General features: G+C 39.5%; 1 protein-coding gene across 4 annotated transcripts in view; it reads left to right on the top strand.

The window, feature by feature from the left end:
* Nucleotides 1-20,505, top strand: part of negr1 (neuronal growth regulator 1) — a 164,347-nt gene that overhangs the window by 52,549 nt on the left and 91,293 nt on the right. For all 4 annotated transcript variants that reach the window (XM_067596803.1, XM_067596804.1, XM_067596805.1 and 1 more), the window contains exon 2: nucleotides 2,694-2,932. In XM_067596803.1, coding sequence (XP_067452904.1) covers nucleotides 2,694-2,932 — 239 coding nt within the window. The remainder of the gene's footprint in view (nucleotides 1-2,693; nucleotides 2,933-20,505) is intronic.

The following is a 20,505-nucleotide window of genomic DNA, read 5'->3' as shown; positions in this document are numbered from 1 at the left end:
TGCTATGCAGGATTCTTCATTGATGTTTGTAAACACAGCATTCAACATTGGCTCCTCCTTCCCGGCTCAACGACACCAGAGCGAGCTGAGAGCAGAACAAGAGAGAGAGAGAGCTAGAGAGTGAATGAAGAGAGAACAAAGCAGTTGAATCAGATAAATAAAACATGATTTTCTAATTGTTTCACAGCAGTTACGTTCAAAAGCACAAATAAACACGCCCACACTTCTACACAGCCCTGCAGGAAGATGCCACATTACCGGATTTTGTGTGAATGCAGCCGAAGCTTCATCCTGTCCGCCGTGGCCTCTCTGCTCTGTGTGTGTGTGTAGCTCAGCCCCACCCGTGGTCAGACAGACAAAGAGCAGAGGAGCAGAGGAGAGAGACGGAGAAGCAGGGGAAACACTGAAGCACATAAAAGACAAACAGAGCAAAATAAACTGGTCGCTACGTTTTTACACAACCTCATACCCTGCGCACTGTTATTGGCTGGGGGCTACACACCCACTGCCCAAAGGTTGATGTTCAGAAACATCCCAAACGGAGCAAAATAATTAGAAAATACAGGCAGAGGGCAGGGTTTTGTAGACACATACACCGCCACACACTTCTAGTGGGTCATAAGTGATGATTTAGCAGGATTATTTTTGTATTAGTTCAGGGCTTTTCTGAGACTGTGGGCCTCCCCTCAGACAAAGCTTGGAAAAAGCCCCCCTCGTTTAGTTTCAATTCCTAGATGCCTGTGGGATCACGATTATGTTATTTGATCCCATGAACACTCAACAATTGAGCCAAGATAGCCTGATATTGTTTGAAATACTTTAGACTACACAAAATACATAAAAAAGGTCTGTTTGAAGGCATTTATTTGTTTCTAACTCTGGGAAAGTGGGAAAAAAATCCCCAAAACTACTGTATCTCTGAACTATCCTTTTAACCAAATCACACACATGTAGGCTATTCTATGTGATCTCCTTTTAATAACTAATGTAATAGTTTTTCACTTTCATCCACTGAGCCTCCACAGAAACTGTTTGGAGCCCCCGTGGGGAGGCCTCTGTATTAGTCTGTACATTGTCTTTAAAAAAATCCTGCATAGTATGCCTTTAAGATCATGTCCTTCCTGCTTTGTTGACAAAGATATAGAAAAGGAGTGAAACTTCACTTGAGGCTCCTTCAGTAAATCTTACCTAAGAGCCAGCAACATTACTGCTTAGTGGGCTAACTAACCAATAGGTCCATATGGACGTTCCATAGGACCTGAGCTTTTCTCTTGTGTTCTTTTTATTACTGTCCTTTCTCCATTGTTTGCCAGTGCTTTGTCACAATACCTCTAGGGTTGTACCTCCTCTAAAGGAGACCAGCCTGGACTAGACCATTGTCCTCTAACTGCTTTCCCGACAGACACTTTCTTGGCACAGAGGGTAAAGCGCTTTGTGGTTAGTGCCAAACTGATTTCCTCGGTGGCTTTACTACTGGTGCTGGCAGTCTGCATGGCATGGTGACAACAGCTAAAGAGCCAAACTTGATTGCCTCTTTTCCTACTCATTATTACAGTATTTGTCACGGAATATGATGAGATTTCTTAAGTCCAAACAGTACTGGATTGATGAGTAAAACAAATGCTTTCTGACAATGGTGACCCAATCCTCATCATGGTGTACAATTTACTGAATTGTATGTACTTGCACTTTGTCTGTGTTCAATTAGCTTTCAAAAGTAAATTGCGTTATCCTCGGGAATGACACTTGTATCAGACTACGGTCCTAGAACGCAGCCTTTTCACGGCCAGATATTAGTTTGATTATCTGTGATTGGACTGAAGGACAATCATTTGGTAACCAGATGTTTGGTTTTCCTCTGATGATCGCATCTAAAATATATGTCCAAATACAACCGAGAGTTGCTCTTGTTGCCTTCTGTTTGCTATTTTGCTTGTGTTTTTGTAAGTCGCAGGTAATATTCAAGCTGAAATTCAAGACCCTGCTGTTTCTTACAATAGAGAGAATGCGGCCAAATGCACGAAATTCTGTGTTTGTTAAAACTAAAACTTTTTAAAAAAATATTAAATCACATGTACAAGCCTTATAGCCATAAATGGAGGTAAACATGCACTTAAGCAAGTGCTTGAATATAAATATCTATATTACAAGGTCTGCTACATCAAACCCTTGACTTGTCAATGAAAAGAATGAAAAAAGAAATGCACTTTCACCCAATGTCTATATCCATTGAGAGAGTTCACAATAACAACAGAATGGCCATACTGTATGCATGACTATTACGCATGGCTCTGGCGATTGCAGCCTTGAGTCAACCCGAGTCTTAAATCAGCTATAAATGGTTGAGTCACACTTGCCAGGTGCTGTGATTTCTATCTTTTATGACTAGCTTTATGGTATCTATAACTAAAATGTAATCCTTCCACTGGTCTTGCATGAAAGATGAAAATCAATATTGTGCAAACATTTTCAGGATGTCTGTTTATTTACATTAAACCTCAGAACTTGTTTATTGGGATCCTTTTCTACTTTGCCTTCTAAAGAGAGAGATATTATTAGTTAGCAAGAAAGATAGCAGCCATTTCTAAAAAGGTATTTGGACAGCAAACACAATGGCATCATTATAAACATTTGCTGCATTCAGTCGTTTTTCATTTCTACAGGTCTAACTGTAGTGTCTCTTGTCACTGTAGGTGCTACCTATTGGATGGGATCTCTAAAGGAGCCTGGCTGAACCGCTCAAGCATCATATTCGCAGGGAATGACAAGTGGTCTGTGGACCCACGTGTGTCCATTGTGTCCAGCGTTGGAGACAAACATGAGTACAGCCTTCAGATACAGAAGGTGGATGTAACTGATGACGGCCAGTACACGTGCTCCATTCAGAGCGAGCGCAATCCACGGCCAAAGCTCCTCAACCTTATTGTAAAAGGTGTGTATAGATTGTCTTTTAATGTTCTGTACAGGCACGTGTCCGTGTGTGTGTGTGTGTCCCCTTTTCTTTTGCATATGTGTTTGAACTGATATTAAGTAATACATGTAGTGAGTTACCCATTTTCCATAACTAGTTACTGATGGATTTCAGTTATCTGCGGTTGTATGTAGCATGCTCTTGGATATGACTGGTGGGTACAATATTTCAAGAGATAATTGCATATTTTTACATACTTTATGTCTTCCTCTGCCTTTTTATCTTGTTTGTTACTTATTACACGGATCATTTAACCGACAGAATTTCCGTAGCGTATCTGACAATATTTTTTGTTGTCCATGTCGGTAATGGTCACAGGTGTATCTGGCACCATCTGTGCTGTAAAAACGTCTGTCAATCACTTGTAGTCTGAATAAGAACAAGTGCTTGAGCCATTTTGCTTTGTGTTAAATAATAAAATTAAATCTTTTCAACAGAGACATTTCTTCTGTGGAGGCAAACTGACATTGTAGGGTACATTTTGTGCCTGTAGGCTATGTAACACAAAGTCGAAGCTTGTTGGTTAAATGACTTGAGGCAGACTATGTTGCTTTAATCAAGTCTCCTGGGTTTTGTAATCACAGGTAACAAAATAAGATGTGATTCTTAGGAATCTTAGCTGAACTCTGTCTAGTTATTGGCATTCTGTATTGATGAACAGGTACTAAAACTTTGAATTTCAGCCTTTAATATAATAAAACTGCAATTGTGGTGCTCTTAGGCTGACAAAATTGGGCTTCATCTTGGGCATCTCCATATCTAACAAGGTCAATAGGTGTATTTGTGTTTTATGGGACATTAAGTAGGCTGTGGGCACAGGGAGCTAATTGATGAGAGTATCCTAATTGTTACTTGCTGGAGTGGTGGCTGAGTTTGTATGCCACAAACTGTTGCTTAGCTGCTAAACAGGAACTCAGCCCACTTGAAAGTCCAAATGCATGTTCTATTTTTTTAATAGACTGATACAAAGATTTACAATATTTATGGTCCACTTGCCTCTGCATATGTTAAGGTAGGAATATTAATAAGGATGTTTAGTCAAGCTGTCAAAGGAGTTTGTTACGTACTGTTTTAAATTTCAGTTTTTATTTCACAAGATATTGTGATGGTCTATATTCCCTGTCTAGTGTTCTCACCCTTGGTGTAGCCCTAAGCAGATATCTGCTGTATTGTAATTGCATACCAAATGATTTTTATTCTGTTTTCAAACCAAGACAAGGTTAGGATTAATTGCAAAAGAACACAATGTAGAAAAATGCATCCCTCCACACATGCAGTATAATATTAATAGAAGAGGTAAGGGTCAGATACACTCCATGTAGAAGCGTGAGATGTGAAATGTGAAATGTGCAAGTGGAAACAGCCCTCCAGCTGGCATTGCTGTTATGACATATGGAGTGAGCTTAGGAAAATTATTTTAGGGGTGTGATCATACCTGCAGTTTGTTTTGTTTGGCCTGCACCATGTGTGAGCGTATGTATTTGGTATTTATCCACACCATGGTACAAAAACAAAAGTCACAGAGTTTGTAAAAAAAAAAAAAAAAAGTCACATCAATTTCCAGCCTGGACAGAGTTTTGGTAAACTGCCATCCTGTGAGGTTTCAGATCTCATTGGAGATAAACAGTGTTGGTGTAATTATCAGATTAATTATTTGTCAATGAATTGATTAATAAGTGATTATTAAGAATAGGATTTAATTCACATTAAATCCACCATTAAATCCTGAAAGACAGGACACTGATAACCAACTCACTGATTCAGTCTCATAAATAATTCCTCCTAAATTTTGCTATCTAAATAAAATAAAGATTATCAAAATAAGAGGGGGAAATTTAGTTAAATGATTAATACCCTAGTTCTGTCATAACATTGTTATAGCTGAGTACGTGTGTGTGTGTGTGTGTGTGGCGTGTAAAACAAAGGGGGGAGCTACAAAGCAATATGGCGGACTCAAACCACGTGTGGTGGGTGAGATCACATGTGTGGGCCACGAAGGAGTTGGCGACACAGGCGGGAGGATTTGAAAACGCCGGTCTGAGTTGAGCGTGAACCATGGAAACTCACTCTGTTTGTGCGCGTACGTTAGTGAGAGAGAGAGAGAGAGAGAGAGAGAGAAATGCATGCAGAGTCTAACTGAGTGAAACCACAACCAAAGTGAAGTTGAATCAACAGTCAGATCAACCGAAACAACACAGCTTAACAAGCGGAGCTCTCACAAAGCATTTAACATTACGTATAAGCATTTAGCATCAAACATCAGCGTTTAGCATCGAAATAACACACAGTCTAAGTCTGCCCAGATGTCAGCTTTACTTGGTGATCGTCTTAGTAAACAATCCGATATGTGTTCATCCGTCTTTTCCTCTGGATCACATTGAGCGGGTCCAGCGGCGTGACGGAGCATGTGATCCCATTGTCCTTGTTCATCAGCTGGGTCTGGGTCATGTCTCTGTCCGATCCCGTGTGTTGCAGTGGAGTGGAAAGCAGAGATGATGTTGACGTCGGAAGACAATTCGTTCGCCTGCTTGATTGCTCTTCAAAAACATTGCGTGGCTTGCAGTAGTTAACCGGTTATGAACTTGTAATCACTCAAGTACTGCTGAGTTAATGTTAAACTATACCGTGGCCAAGTGGTTAGGATAAGAACGAAGTGGTCCATTGTCCTTTGTTGTTGTCTGATAAGAAGAGTATCTCTTTCAGCTTTGCAGAAGTGCAGTGCGGAGAGGGTGACTCTTGACGGCAATGGGGCATCACACAGAGAGACCAGATTTGAAATTGTCTGCTGGTTTTGTTGGTTAGATGATGTCAGTGGTCGCAGGTCATACTTGACCAATGATAGCTGAAAGCTGGGTCCATGGGCGGAGTTAACATCCAGGTCTGAGTCTCATTAGGACTTCCTTTGTTCCTTAGAATGAGAAACATGCAGTCTGGCCTGTGAGGCCGTACAACAGAATAGTCAAAACAAATCATCATTTACCTTCTCAGGTATTCGTACCTGTTAAGACAACATCAACGAATGGGGCACCATCAGCAACAACCCAGAAAGCAGTGTGCCATGAGCTCATTTTGTTGTTCCAGATTTTCTAAGCCGCTGGCTATTATATGTCAACATCCATCTCCTTGCACTGTACTTATAAAACTGAGTGGGTGTGAGGTGGCAGTGTGGTTGGTTTAAACAACAAGTGCCTTTTGAATTATCATGGTTGTTCATATGGTTTGTCTATCATACCGACAGGCACAAGGCTGTTGATCAGAGTACAACTCACCCTCACCCGCCTTAGAAATGGCCTGCTGGTTAACAAGCCTGTCCTGTTATCAGAGGGTCACTCTGTTCAAATGCTCTAATTTGGAAGTACCTTTGATTAAGACACTGAACATCTACTGGCTTACTTATTGTTTGTTGATGTAGATACACATAAGCTTAACACCTCAAATATAAATGCAGTGTTCTATCAGCACTTGTCAGCTTGCCTGAGCACCATGGTGGCTTTGCAGTTATAGCGATTGTCCCATAGCTGAAAGGTCACAGGGGCAATCTCTGCCACTGCCAATGTGTCCATCAGCAGCCTTGACGCTTGTTAAAGTGCCCCGCAAGCAAGCAGCACTTCCTTTCTTCCCTACTTTTTCTCCCCCTTGATCCTTGTTTCCTCCTAGCGAATGGTTAAGTCCCTCTTTCAAAACCCACCCTTCCAACTTGAACCAATCCATCAAATCAGGATCAAGCCAAATAGTGACCTTATTTAGATGTGACAGGTCCCCAATAAAAACGTAAAGTATTACATTTGCTGCAGTGAGCTCATTTTGATGTGTTACTGCTGTCACTCGTCACATCTGGCATGTGCTTCACATAAATGCATTTTAATGTGAAGGCAGAAGAGTCCTTTACTGTGAAGTGGGATGTGTCAACAATGCAACTGTGGTTAGGTAATGTTAAAAATCGTCTCCATATGTTTTCTCTAAAAGTACATTTTGTACATTATAGGATTGCAACAAATTCTTATTATAATTATTGATTAGTCATCCAAATATTTTCAAAATTAATTGTTTGGACCATAGCATATAAGCAAATTTTGAAAATGTTCATCACAGTTTCCCAGAATCCAAGGTGACGTCTCCAAATGTCTTTTTTTGTCCGACAGTATGAGGTTTAACAACATATCATAAGAATATCATGAGAATTTCAGCTATATTTCCTTGAAAAAATATCAAACTAGTTGCCAATAATTTTTAGGCAATCAACTAATCTATTAATCAGCTAATCAATGTGGCTTTAAAACTTTGGATTTTGTTACGTGTTCATCAAAGTTCAATAAAAGGTGAATGTCTTAGAAAAGGAAGACTGACATCTCATTAACAATGAACTTTTAGCAGTTGGAGGTTGAATTATTTCCAGATATTAAATTTGAACGGGAAACACTGATATTGTATTGGCACTCAGTATCGGCAGATTCCCTGAGACGAGAGAAAAGTATATCTTTGTATCCCCCTGAAGCTGGAGACAATCCAGGTCGAGTGTTTATCACGAAAACCCCAAAAATGGTTAAAGTTAGATCAAACCGCAAGTGCAGGGGTTAAGAAAAAAACCTTCTAAAATGGATAACTGAACAGTATTGACTATATAAAGCCCACCCATTTCTACTCAGTTTACAGTAACCCACATTATATATACCAGCTGCTAAAAATTCCTCATTGTACATCCAGCAAAATACGGGTTGCACAGTCTTGTGAGTGACTGAACTGTAGAGTGGCTGACAGCCAGCAGAGGTATTTTGGGTTAAACTTGAAATCACTTTGCTTCTCCTTCAGCAACATTTTACAGGTGCACCGTGACTCTAAATATACATGTGATAAACTGTAGTCATCTACTTGGCAGGAAGTAATAGTCACTACAGGACCATCATGTTTTTGTAGATGTTGGCTTTCTGAAGAACATTCTGTAATGGGAATCTTACCAGGGGTGTTTCGGGTCATGGCAGCTCCTCACCACTGGCCATATGGCCACAATCAAGCCGGAGCTAATGTGCCAGCTGTCAGCTGTATAATACGTTTTGCGATACCCTGAATTCCTGATGGATGTGACCTAGTGGCTCAGATTGGGCTACAGTTTGACCTATGCATACAAATTGCTGTTCTATAGTTAACAAATGTTCCGTTTTTATTACACAGAAACAATCATTTGGTTAAATAAAGCTTAGAAATAAAATTCTGTTTGTTCTGTTTAGTATTAGCTTCATAACACATTTACAACCAAGAGACTGACAGCGGTTGCACGGTGATGCAAAAACACAAACATACAACAGAAAAACATGTTGTCATTATATGTGTAGTTAAAATAATAAGACAAAAGTTGAACAAAGAGACCCATAAATAAGCTTTATACTCGTTACTTTTCATCTTTTCAGTTATTAGTGAAGCTTGATGGTGTTGTGATTTTGTTATCTAAATCTGCAACTGTTGAGTCATCAGGCAAATGGGTTACCAGCTGTTGAGAAGGAGCTGTGTATCTTGAGTGTGAGCTGCAAGGAGGAAACACAGATGACTCACTCCAGCTGATACATGTTTACGGTCAAGTCTCTTGACAGGGTACCCGAGGTAGTTAAAAATTTGGTTCAATATATTGCCAGCCACTCTGTCATTTCTTTATTTATGTGCGGCCACAGCATACATGCACTGTTATGGCACCTCCATAACTTCACTCCGTATTGTACTTTTGTTTATCTCCTTTGTCAAAACTCTGTGTGTTGTGAATCATTACCTGTCACGGTGCGATACTTGTGTACACATGCTTAAGCCCACTCATGGAGAACAGAGGGATTTCTTTACAGATGAGATGTAGCAGGGGAGCTGCTCTGTCATGTTGCTGAGGCTTCTGGGAGCATGCTGTTTTTTTTTTCATCTGCTGAAAGGAAAGGGAAGACTTGCTGAGGAAAAAAAAAAACGAGACACTTTAATCTGGGCTTTTCAGTCCAAGCATACAACATTTATTAATGCTGCTACACGAATGTTACAGTTGAAGTAAAAGGATTTCATGGCGTTGGACTTTTTGGCACTTTTGCTTTGCTAGATAGTACACCGTGAGGAGTAACACAAAAAATAAGAGCAATAAGGGATTACTGTATATGTATGGAAATATGCAATGGTCTCAACCCATTTCAAGCGCATGGCAGGGTTCATATAAGGTTTTAAAATAGAAAAGTGTTAGTCATTGAACTTAAAGTATCTCGAAGATCTCCGTTTCATTCTCTTTGGCGGCACCACATGGCGTTAAGCAGTAATTGCAGGTGTGTTTTTGACCCTCCCTCAAAATCAGTCCCACTGAGTGATGGGAAAATGCATCACTAACTGCACCGCTTGTGATTTGAATGCATGTCGGGAAAGTTGCCACCGACACCTGTTCTGTAATAATCATACTTATACTTCAAATGCAAGAGCTTTCATCAGCAGGCCATAGGCTCAATCACCATTGTGTTACCTCATTTGGCGATTAATAGACTTAACAGACATTTTAAATGAAAATCTTCAAGATTATAACTTTAAGGAACAAGGTACATGTCTTAATAATTGTGCTACTCCATAGAAGTTGTGTGGTGTTAACTTTATTTTGTCAGCAAACCTGTAAACTATTAATGGGAATGAGAAATAGCGACACATTTTCCAATTGGAGCCACAAATTAATATTTTTCTCTTTCTAATCACATTTCACAAGGTTTCCCCTCACCTGAACATTACATCAGTGTTACAGCAACAGGAATCTGTAGTAAGCGTCACACTTCTTAACACATGAATCACATGCTACGCATTAAAGGTGGGGGGGGGGGGGGTTAACTATGGCTGTGACGGCTCCCTCATCTCTTAGAATCATTTAATCTCTGCAAGACATTTATCCCCCCTCACAGACCTTGTGTCACCTCAACAAATTAGATGTTTGCATCTGTGCCTCTCCTCCCTAAGCTTCATTGCTATTAAAGAGTGCCCATGATAAAGTGAGAATTCAAAACACACTACTGCACTGGCATCGCAGCTCAGAGTCGCATGAAGTAAAGGGCACAATATAGTATATTTTGCTCTTTGTCGTCACTGCAACTGAGAGAAATCTGAGGCACCATATACTGATTGTGAAAAATAAATCATGCATGCTGGTGGGAGTACTATCAGTATGATACACCAGCAAATACAGAGAAACCTATGAAAAGTGTAATGTTCTGCACAGTGACGTATGGATGGAGTTAAACTACAGTAATGCCATATTTCTGCAACAGTGCACTACTACATCAAACATTTGGAGCAGCCAAAATGTTTATCATATCGCTTTACTTCAGATCTACCAGTGCCCTAAAAGGTCTCTCACATAATCTTAGCCAAAAGCAATAATTATCAGAGCCATCAGGGTCTGTTGAATTACTAGTAGGGGACTTTTTTTTTTTTTTTCCTCCAGATACATCTGGCACAGGTAAATGCTGGGCAGTTAAACCCTTCCTTTAACTACTTGACTTAACAAGATTACAGTGAATGGGTTCTGCCTTGTGGCTGTGCACTGATTGTCGTGTGAAACTGAGATATCCCTGACAACTCCATGAACTCTGAACCATTAGCTGCTCCTGGTCCACACCAGCCAGGTTATTTAAATTTTTTTCTTTTGTTTTACTTCTATTACTGTAACACTGGTCTTCACCCTGCATATCCACCATGCATATGCTGACCTATTTACAGTCTACCCTGACCATTATCTCATATAGGATACAGAGCAATGAGAGATTGGTATCAGGCCCAACCCACCCCTCTTCACATCACATGACTACCCTCCTCCTCAGCCACCATTCTTTTCCCCCCTCTCTGTTAATTAAGATTGTGGATGTGATAATGTATTAAATATGCACAGCACCTCTCATCTAAGAATATCTTGTCAAAGCGAGGATGGGGGAAAGAGGCATACTTCCTTTCACCATTGGCTGCTCACATGGGCATTGGTAATGTGTTTCAAACTATCATCACCCAAATTGATTGACCTAAAACCCCCAAATTCCAGGCCAAGCGAGGCTAAACAATCTTGCTGACATATTGTATTCTGAATCAGTTTATATATATATATATGTATATCTATATATATATTCTACCAAACTAGTACAGGATCATGAACTATTATAATAAATGGCAAAGCTATGATTCATTATTTTCTTTACAGGATTTATGTAAGATTTTACATGATGCCACAGTGTGATGCAGTACTTCATAGGGTTAACGTTTTCAAAAATGTGAGACATAATCCTGTATGTGATGAAAATGCTTTGGACATTAATATGGATCAGTGCGGATCCACAGTGAAAACTCATCGCCCACGCCCATGGAGTGAGTCAGTCTGGGAAGAGTGTTCCTCAGCTAGAAGTGAAATGGAGGGTTAAAGCTCAGGTCGTCGCTCTTTTCTTTGATGTCAGGACAGAGATAGAGTATAATTACAGAGTGTGGCATAAAAAGGCTCAGGAAATCACAGTTCATTCTTAATATGCTATGATTCTGTCACTCTCATTAATTACTGGGTGCATTTAAAATAGATTTCATTTTCTCATGACCTGAGTCCAAAAATACAGTCCTGTCAACTACACTTTAATGCAACTCTCTGAATTAATCCAGGGAACGAACACCTCCACAATGACATTTCTCCGTCATTCACTGGTGAGAATTCCTCTTGAGGATTAGCAACATCAATACTATAAAGTTTAAGCATAGTTGAAGCCTGGCTCTGTATTCAATTAAAAGTAGATTACACTGTGCAAACATATTGCTTAAACAATTTCCCATTTAAACTTGATGTCAAGTGGCTTAAACAGTTGAATGTTAAGGTTTCCATATTTCTTTGAAACCAAAACATAGTGGGACATTTTGTCAATATTCACTGTGACTCACCCAAAGATGAAATTGAGAGCTACTCCTGGACTGGCAATTTACTATAATAGCCTAATATAAATAAATGAACAACTGAAGAAGTCATTCTTCTTACTGGGCAGCCATTTCAGTAAATTAAGGCCCCACCCACAAGTGTGCAAGCTTTACCTCTCAACACACTTTTCAGTAGTTATTGTGGTCCACTCTGTGAGTCTTGTGCTTGTTCTGCTTAACAATTGTAAAATCGACCCAAGATGTCATCCTTGCGGTTTAACTGATTTCCTTAATGTCTTGTTCTCTACTCTGTGTACATGAATGCATCTCTTACAGAGGGAGATGCAAAGCAGTGTTGACAAGATAACAAATATTCCATTGCACTTTGATACTACTTTGAAATGAAAATTTGATTTTTATCAGTATTTTATACCTAATGGATCGTGAAAGGTGAAATCCCTTAACATTGAAATAGGTACAACCCAGAATCAATTCAAGGCTAAAGAGGAATTGGCAGTGATACTACAATCTAAGTATTAGGCATGCTAGCGGCATGGCTCTAGGGAGGGCGATGTTGGTCTGCCTGGCTGGTGAGTCGGTCAGTTCACCACTTTGCTCGAGATTGAAATATCTGAACTACAGTTAAATGGATCGGCATGAACTTTTGCACTGACAGAGGTTGGTGACCCTCTGACCTTTTGTCTAGCGCCACTCACAGCTTGACATTTTTGGCTTTCAGTGAAATATCTCAACTATTGTTTGTACAGATATCCAGGTGTCCAGAGGATGAATCCTAATGATTGTGGTGATGCACTGACTTTTCCTCTAGTGCCACCTGCGGGTCAAAGTTTTCACTTCAAAATTATCTTAACATCTACATGGATTAATGCATTCATGGTTCCCAGATGATAATCCTAATGACTTTGGTGATCCCCTGACTATATATTTTCTAGCCCCGGCCTCTCGAATGTGAGTATATGCTTTTTTTCCTTTTGCTTTTCTCTGTTTTACATAAATTTGGGTTTTGACCTTTTGGTGATGTACATTTTTCATTGTTCTAACATTTTATAGACAACAATTATTTGACTAATCAAGAAAGCAATTGGCAGATTAATTCATAGTGAAAATAACTGTTAGTTGAGGCCCTAATTTTGTTCAGCTTTAGTTTTCAATGCAGGGTTAATATCATATGGATATTGATGTCAAGGATATAGAGCTCTTGGTCAAAATAAAATTAGATTGTTCTGTAGCAAACATAGATTTTGGTAATAATAGAAATCTGAAAACACCGATGAAAAAAACAGATCCTCATGACTGTATGTGTGATATGATGTTTGAGGATAGTGAGTCAGTGCTACCGTCACCAGCTGGAATAACTGCGTATCGAGAGTCTCAGTGGACAAATAATGCAGTAAAACAATGCAGCTTGGCATTGATATTGCAGAGACAGTGTAAAGAGAATATGAGTGTGTCTAAAGGAACAGATTTGCCATTATGGCCCCTGACATTTAGTTAACCACTAATCATTGTCATTTATGTGTCATTTGGTGTGTGTGTGTGTGTGTGTGTGTGTGTGTGTGATCTTTAACAGTGATAATCATTGCTATTCACCTTTAAGCACAACCAAATCAAGTTATCGTGTCTCTGCTTTCATTGTAAAAATCGTTGAAGAGTCATGGATTAATGTCATGTTTCAAATAGTGGCTTTATTTACCTCAGGTGAAAAGGGCACTAGGGATTTAATACAGACTATTATTATAATTCCAGTTTCTCATTTTTTTTTTATCATTTTATTTTACATAATTTTAGTAAGAAGCCTTGCTGTTAACTGATCTGTCCCCATCTCTAGTGTTTATTTGTTGTTGCTGCTGTTTGCCTTTCATGCAAACTCAATATTTACTTTATGTTTACCTGTTGTCATGGTGAGTTCAGCATAATGCACATTTCCACTGCATTATTTCCATCAGTACAACATCGTCATACATTATTAGCCTGATAATGAGACTGAATTGTGTTACCCAGTTTGACATCATGTTTATGTCAGCCATTTTCTGATTGGTGGTGTGTTTGTCTTAGTGTTTCCATAAATATGCCAATTTACTGAGTTAAGAGTTAATATTTCTGTAAGTTGACATATAACTGCATCAATGTCATCCACCCTTGTCACCATTTTTGTCACATTTGATCAACAACTATTAAATGGACTGCCATGAAATTCTGTACATCCATGGTGCCCCGAGGATGAATCCTAATGACTTTGGTGACCCTTTCCCACTAGCACCACCAGCAGGGCAAGTTTCACTTAACCTGAAATATCTCAACATGTAAATATCTTAATCACTTAGAAAGCTCTGATATACAAAGCCTGAATACATCTCAAACTTGGACCTAAAAAGTGGAACATTTTGCAACATAACCTTCAAATAATCTTCAGAAAGGACTCTAAAGAAGAGGTTACAGCATTAATCAGCAAGAACAGAAAAGGAAATATCATCTTTGGATGTATTTTTTAAATATCAAAACAACTAGCTAGCTGTCAAATGCTAACTGCTAACTGCTACCTGCCATTCTTACCAACACTACTAAGGAGAAACTGCACTAAGGAAGCGAACAAAGGAGTTTTTTTGTGGAGACAAGAGGAGAAATGTAGGGGTCCTTGTCTGTATTATTCTCTCTCTCTCTCCATGAACTGGTGTGATGGCGGCGTGACCAATGTTTGTGGCGGCCTCTCCTAGTTCTGACTATACAGTTTCTTTGTCCATGTCAACGTTTGTCATTGTGTTGAGTGCAAGGAAAATATGTTTATGATCGTCAGTTTCTTTTGGACCTTTGTAAGACTTTTACTACAAGAAATACTGGCTGGGAGCTAAATCAGCTGAGCGAGCTCGGTCTGCTAAGCCCAGTGGGCCCAAAGGAAACCACGGCCTTGTGTGGAGCTGCGCTGGAGAGGAAATATTGAAAGCAGTGCGATAGGACGCAGAAGCTGTTCTCTGGACAGCAAAATAGATTATATAACCCCCCCCCCTCCATCAGTGCTGGTCACTCATTGACATGCACCAGCTGTCAACATTGAACTGAAACATGCACTTTCTCTCTAAATGCACTGTAATGCACTCTGCTGCTAACTGTTTGTTCTTTTTTGTTTGTTTTGGCATGTTTTTTGGGGAATTTCTTCCTTTTTAGGGGAATTTCTTCCTTTTTAGGAGAATATCTTTCTATTGCTGTTGCACTGCTGTGAGCTGGGATTAACAGCATTTCATGTTCTTTTTCAATGTTTTTTGTATGCAAGTACACAAGAAAATGAATCTTGAATCTTGACACTAGATCTGTGTGAATTAGGTTGAATGGAGAGGTCTGACGCCAGGCTAATGCCACACTCACCACACTAGCTGTGTCTCTCTTTTTAACAGAAACACTTCTCAATCATTAATTTATTCAAATCAGTGACATGCACATATTTTTCCAACAATGTCATCGTTTTTAGCTGAATTCATACCTGTTTGAAGTTGTTTTACCACACTGTCCAAATTGGACATCATCCAACATTCTCTTCGCAGTCTTTGTGCCCTCCTCTACTCTGAAATGTGTATCTGTTTTTGTCTTTAATTACAACATCTGCTACAACATAATGCTCAGGTCAGAGATGTTTGTAAGTGATGAATAACTGTAGCTCCTCTCTGTTTGTAAATGAAGGTGTGTTATGTAGAGAAATTGAAATAAACTACAAAATTTTTGTTGAATTCTGGACATGCAGTCCACTCCGGAAATGCCGTGGAGGATAACACTGTCAAATTGAGTGTGAGAACAATCTAAATTCAGAATTTTCATCAGCCAGTGGTGTTAGCCCATGGCTTTTGTGGTGTTGGTTCTCAGAGGTGTAAATCACAACAGAGACATGAGTTCTCTCACTTCTGTGTGGATCCAAGCACGGTCCTCAAGGCGGTGTTTATCATACAGTACAACGTTCATCAACAGTACGATAGCTGTGAAACAGATTTGTTGGGGGTGAAGCATTGGCAGACATCTCCGAGATACACTGGCCTTAATTGGGCAGATAAATATCACAGGCTGCACTTCCCGGCCCTACAGCACAATTGCATACATCACCCTGAATCCAGACTGACCACCAGCAGTAGGGTGCCGCCCGGCTGTCTCATCCCAGAAATCCATCTGATGCCCAAAGTGCAATTAAAGAGCAGTGAGAGATTTCCTCCCTTAGCCTGCTTCCTTGACTTTTAGTTGTGTTAGGTTCCAATTGCAGACACCCTCCTGCTTTGCTAGAACATCCAGTGGTCATCTTTATTTATAGACCTAGACTGACATGGCTAAGGAAATATTATCAAAGATACAAAAACCAGGCGAATCAGAGAAGGAACACTTTCTTATTTTAAATGATCAGTCACTGATATTCTGTATGAATATCATCATTTAAACAATCAAAGCTCTAGAGTAATGCTGTAAACAAATAGCAAGAACAGACATCCATATTCTGCAAAGTACAAGCTCAGAGTTTTTAATAATGAGCAATTTATTGAATATTCATGACTTTGGCATTTCCAAAGACCTCAGTGGGTATGAATTGCCCTGTATTACCTACATGTTTCGTCCAAATCTTCTCCTACCACCCTGCGAGGAGGATTGTGAAGAAAAGTGGTCGATACTGGGCACCATCAGAGAATGAATGTGGCAGCTGACGCACACAAATAACAATACACATGCCGCACGCACATGCCGCACGCACGTACCACACAGACGCACTTACACACTGACACACACTCTGAGAATAATCAGTAATACTTTTCAGCACTTCAGCCTTGAATTGTTTGGCAGCCAGTGCTATTTATCATGGACTTATATGACTCACCAATGAGAAATAAATCAGGACAGAGAGAGGAGAGAGGAAGAGTTTGACAAACAATGAATGGATGTGGTACTCATTCTGAAAAACTTCTTTATGTCTGGACAGTTCACTCTTACTGGAAATTCAAGACTCATTTCTACCCAATGACCCAATCAGAGATACGTGTTAATATTTTAAGGTAATAGCTTAAGAGCAATGAGATTTGCTCTGATGATGATGATGGGCTCTCTAGAAGGCCAAACTAGGATGTTTTGAAAGACGGTCATAACTATCAAGGGCACTCTGAAAAGTATGAAAGTCGACTGTTTCTGTGCTCTAAAAGGCCTTTCACATCTCTAAGAATTCATTTCCCAGCAGCAACTAGGCAGTTTCAATAAAACAAAATCTCTGAAAATGTAGACTCAAGGCAGTGTTTTGTATGAATTATCGCTTTATACGTCTAACATCTGCGATTGATAAAGCTATAGATTAGAGATGGGAAGATTTGCATCAGTGCACCAGCACAAACGTTCACAGTGCAAGTGCCTCAATTAAAAAAGTGTGCACTAGATACCATTTGAGATGAATTCGCATGGTTTCTAATAAAAATGTGCATCAGCAAAAAATGATTTATTTGTATATAATTATTAGGAGAGGCTGTATGCCTTTATTATGTCAAAATGTGACCAATCATTTGTGACCAGTAATTTAATATTTAGATTGATTCCTCCTCTCTAAACTGTTTCTCAAGTGCGCTAGCATGCTAAAGCTAAGTGCGCTGCCAAAACGTTCTTGGTGGAACTCCTGCCCCAGAATTATTGTTCTGTACGTGGGAGTAAGTGGATTATTAAACTGTTTTGACAGTAATTGTTTTGGTCATGGAGCATATGCACATAAACTGGAGACAGAGAACACTACACTACAAAGGACTTGTGAAAAGGCCTGTTTGTGAAAGATCCAAGTGTTTTTTTAGTGGTCAAAAAGAAACAGCATAAATGAGATGATTACTCAGTACTGGAGAAACAAATGTGAAGTAAGGTGGCACTTTTTTAGTTAATTTATGATTTGCTGAATGCTTAAGACAAAATCAAACTCTCTGTACCATTGAATTGCACAGCTTCATTCTTTTGCATTACGTCAAATCACATTGTATCAAGTTGAATCACATTGTGTTGAATCGAATCGTGTCAAATCGCACTGCATCGCAATAGGGGTGACTTGTATCGTATCGCATTGGTAGTTGCTTCATATGTATCTTTAATGTATTGGATCGTTGGCAATGCATTGAGATGCGTATTGCATCGGCCTCAGTGATGGAGATGCACATCCCTACTATAGATGAGAAAGGTCTAACATTGTGTCCAACAGTGTGTACTGTCTTATTCTGACAGCAGAGGACTATAAAGTAAAGGCAACTCACTTAAAAAATTACAAACTTACAAATTTATCGGTTTTTGGATCTTGAATTGTGACCTTGACTTTAAAGAGGACATATATATCATGCTTTTTGTAGTTTTCTGTGAATTTTATACTGTCATGATGTCGGATGTCTCATGCTAAACCTGGTAATAGATCCAAAATTTGAGGTGAGCGTATGTAATGATGCTCCCTGAAAGTCAAAAGCCCAGCCTTCAACCTACTACTGCATAAATGTTTCATTACTTCCCCTTTAATAGATAATGATAACACTAGAACCTAACTACAGTCGCAGTGTTTTCTCTGTCTTGACTCAGTACATATTTGGAGTATGACAAATTGTTGAGCGAACAGCCAGCAAAGAGCAGAGACAAACACTCACTGAGTCGAGCTCCTGTCCCATGACTCTGTATCTGCTAGCTGCCAACTGCTCTCTCCCCATTAATCACGACCCGGGTTCTAAAGTTTGAACTTTGACCTTTAATGCTGCATCAAGGCTCAGTGACAGATGGAGACAGAGCTTTGTGTCCTCACATCAGATCATCCATTTCACACACACACACACACACACACACACACACACAGAAACACTCTCCTCACACATGGAGAGCTGAGATACACAGAGGATCACCCATAACAACGGTCGTTTGGTCACAGGCTGATATTTCCTTGTTGGAAAGCAGTGTGCCCTCAGTGTTTCATTTTGACAATAAATGATTTGAAATAAGCCTTGCACGCGGCCGCGCCTATCAAAGACACTTTGTTGCCAAGCCACTAATTGAAAAACCAGTGATCTTCCTTGAGAGCGAAAGGAGAGTGGCCCATGCAGAGGAATTTTGTTTAACATAAGCAAGATGCCGAGGCTGAAAGACACTGATTAGCATGAATAAATTAGAAACTATTTCAATAAGTGGGTGATAGCTTATCTTTGAATTACATGCCCAGTGCAGCTCTCCCATTGAAGATTAATTGCCTCTCACAAGGTATTTCGAAAAGTTCATTTTCATCAATTGATTTCCCTTAATTCATGAATTCCCCTGAAGTGCATGAAATTGGTAACAAGCTCTCAATAATCACGCTTTCTGCATCGTTAACCTCATTGGCAATTACTCATCATATGTATCAGTTGTGACATTTTCGGAAGCATGTTATTTTTGCACCATTAGGTCATGACAGGAATATTATCATAAACTAATGGTTAATTACAAGTCGAACTAAAATGGTGTTCATAGTGTCTTCAGAGTTCTACAAGAAGCAGGGCTTGTTTTCATCATGTTTTTATTCTTTTTCTTGCTTATCAGCCTGATCAACTCACTGTCCAGATAACTTTAGCCAGATCTCCTACTCCACACACAAATGATGACTAATACATACTCATGCAAAGCTTAAACTTTCACATTTTAAATTTTTATGTTGTTTCCTGTCAGGCGAAACTGTCCCAGCAAATAACCAAGATCCGAGACACCCTGAAAACTGTGTCCCTTTATGACTGTGGCAACATCCGTATATTGAAGGCTAGTGGTAGAATTGTCCTGTGTTTTCTCTTTCTCCAAGGCTATCAACACCTCACCAGTACATTGTTGTTACCACAGTTTTGGGGTCATTTCTGTTTCAGTTAGAGATGAGATTCTGCCTTGAAGCAAAAAAAGAAGTGGGCCACTGAAATACATTGATAAAAGAATATAACTTCAGGGTTACGACTAAGGTAATGGGCATAGATTTTACCGTAAGAACTTATGCCAAGTGCATTTACGGTGATACAGTGAGGTGTGGGTGCTGGTTAAGACACAGCAACAAAAATAACAACTAGGTCACACCTATAGAAAAAAAAGCTACAACATGGGAATCCCATGTTAAACGGTTTGTGTTATATAGGACACAATTTTATCACCTAACACAAATCTCTAATCAGTTGCAAGAGAAGCTTGTGCCTCTGCTGACATACAGTGCGTCATACTGTACTGTACTCCCACACTATCACACACACTATCATTGGACCCTCAGGCAAATTTCTGCAGTACATTAATAGGGTAAATCACTGAATTCATCATACGTAATGATACCATTATGGAATAATGTTCATCAGCTAATGTGCACTTGCCGAGAATCTATTTGTGTCTTAAGCCGTTTACTGTCTGCTGCCGCTTCTTACATCTCATTCTTTATTAACCTGCCCAACATCTTAGCCACAAGGTGATCTTAGAATATGAAGAGATGCCAAAAACAGACAAATAGTAAGAGTTGATGAGGTTTTATGTCTTGGCCCTGCTATTCCAACACTTAGTCCACCTCTATTGCTGCTGGGCTCAAATAAATGGAAAGAAAAAGAAAACATCTCTTTTTCTGAACATTTTTTATTACTTTTTATTATTGGTGTATGGGTTTGTGTGTTTTTCTGTTG

Source organism: Thunnus thynnus, chromosome 8 (assembly GCF_963924715.1).
Source record: "Thunnus thynnus chromosome 8, fThuThy2.1, whole genome shotgun sequence".
NCBI lineage: Eukaryota > Metazoa > Chordata > Actinopteri > Scombriformes > Scombridae > Thunnus > Thunnus thynnus.
The sequence above is the reverse complement of the archived record's forward strand: the minus strand, read 5'-3'. Positions and strand labels throughout refer to the sequence as shown.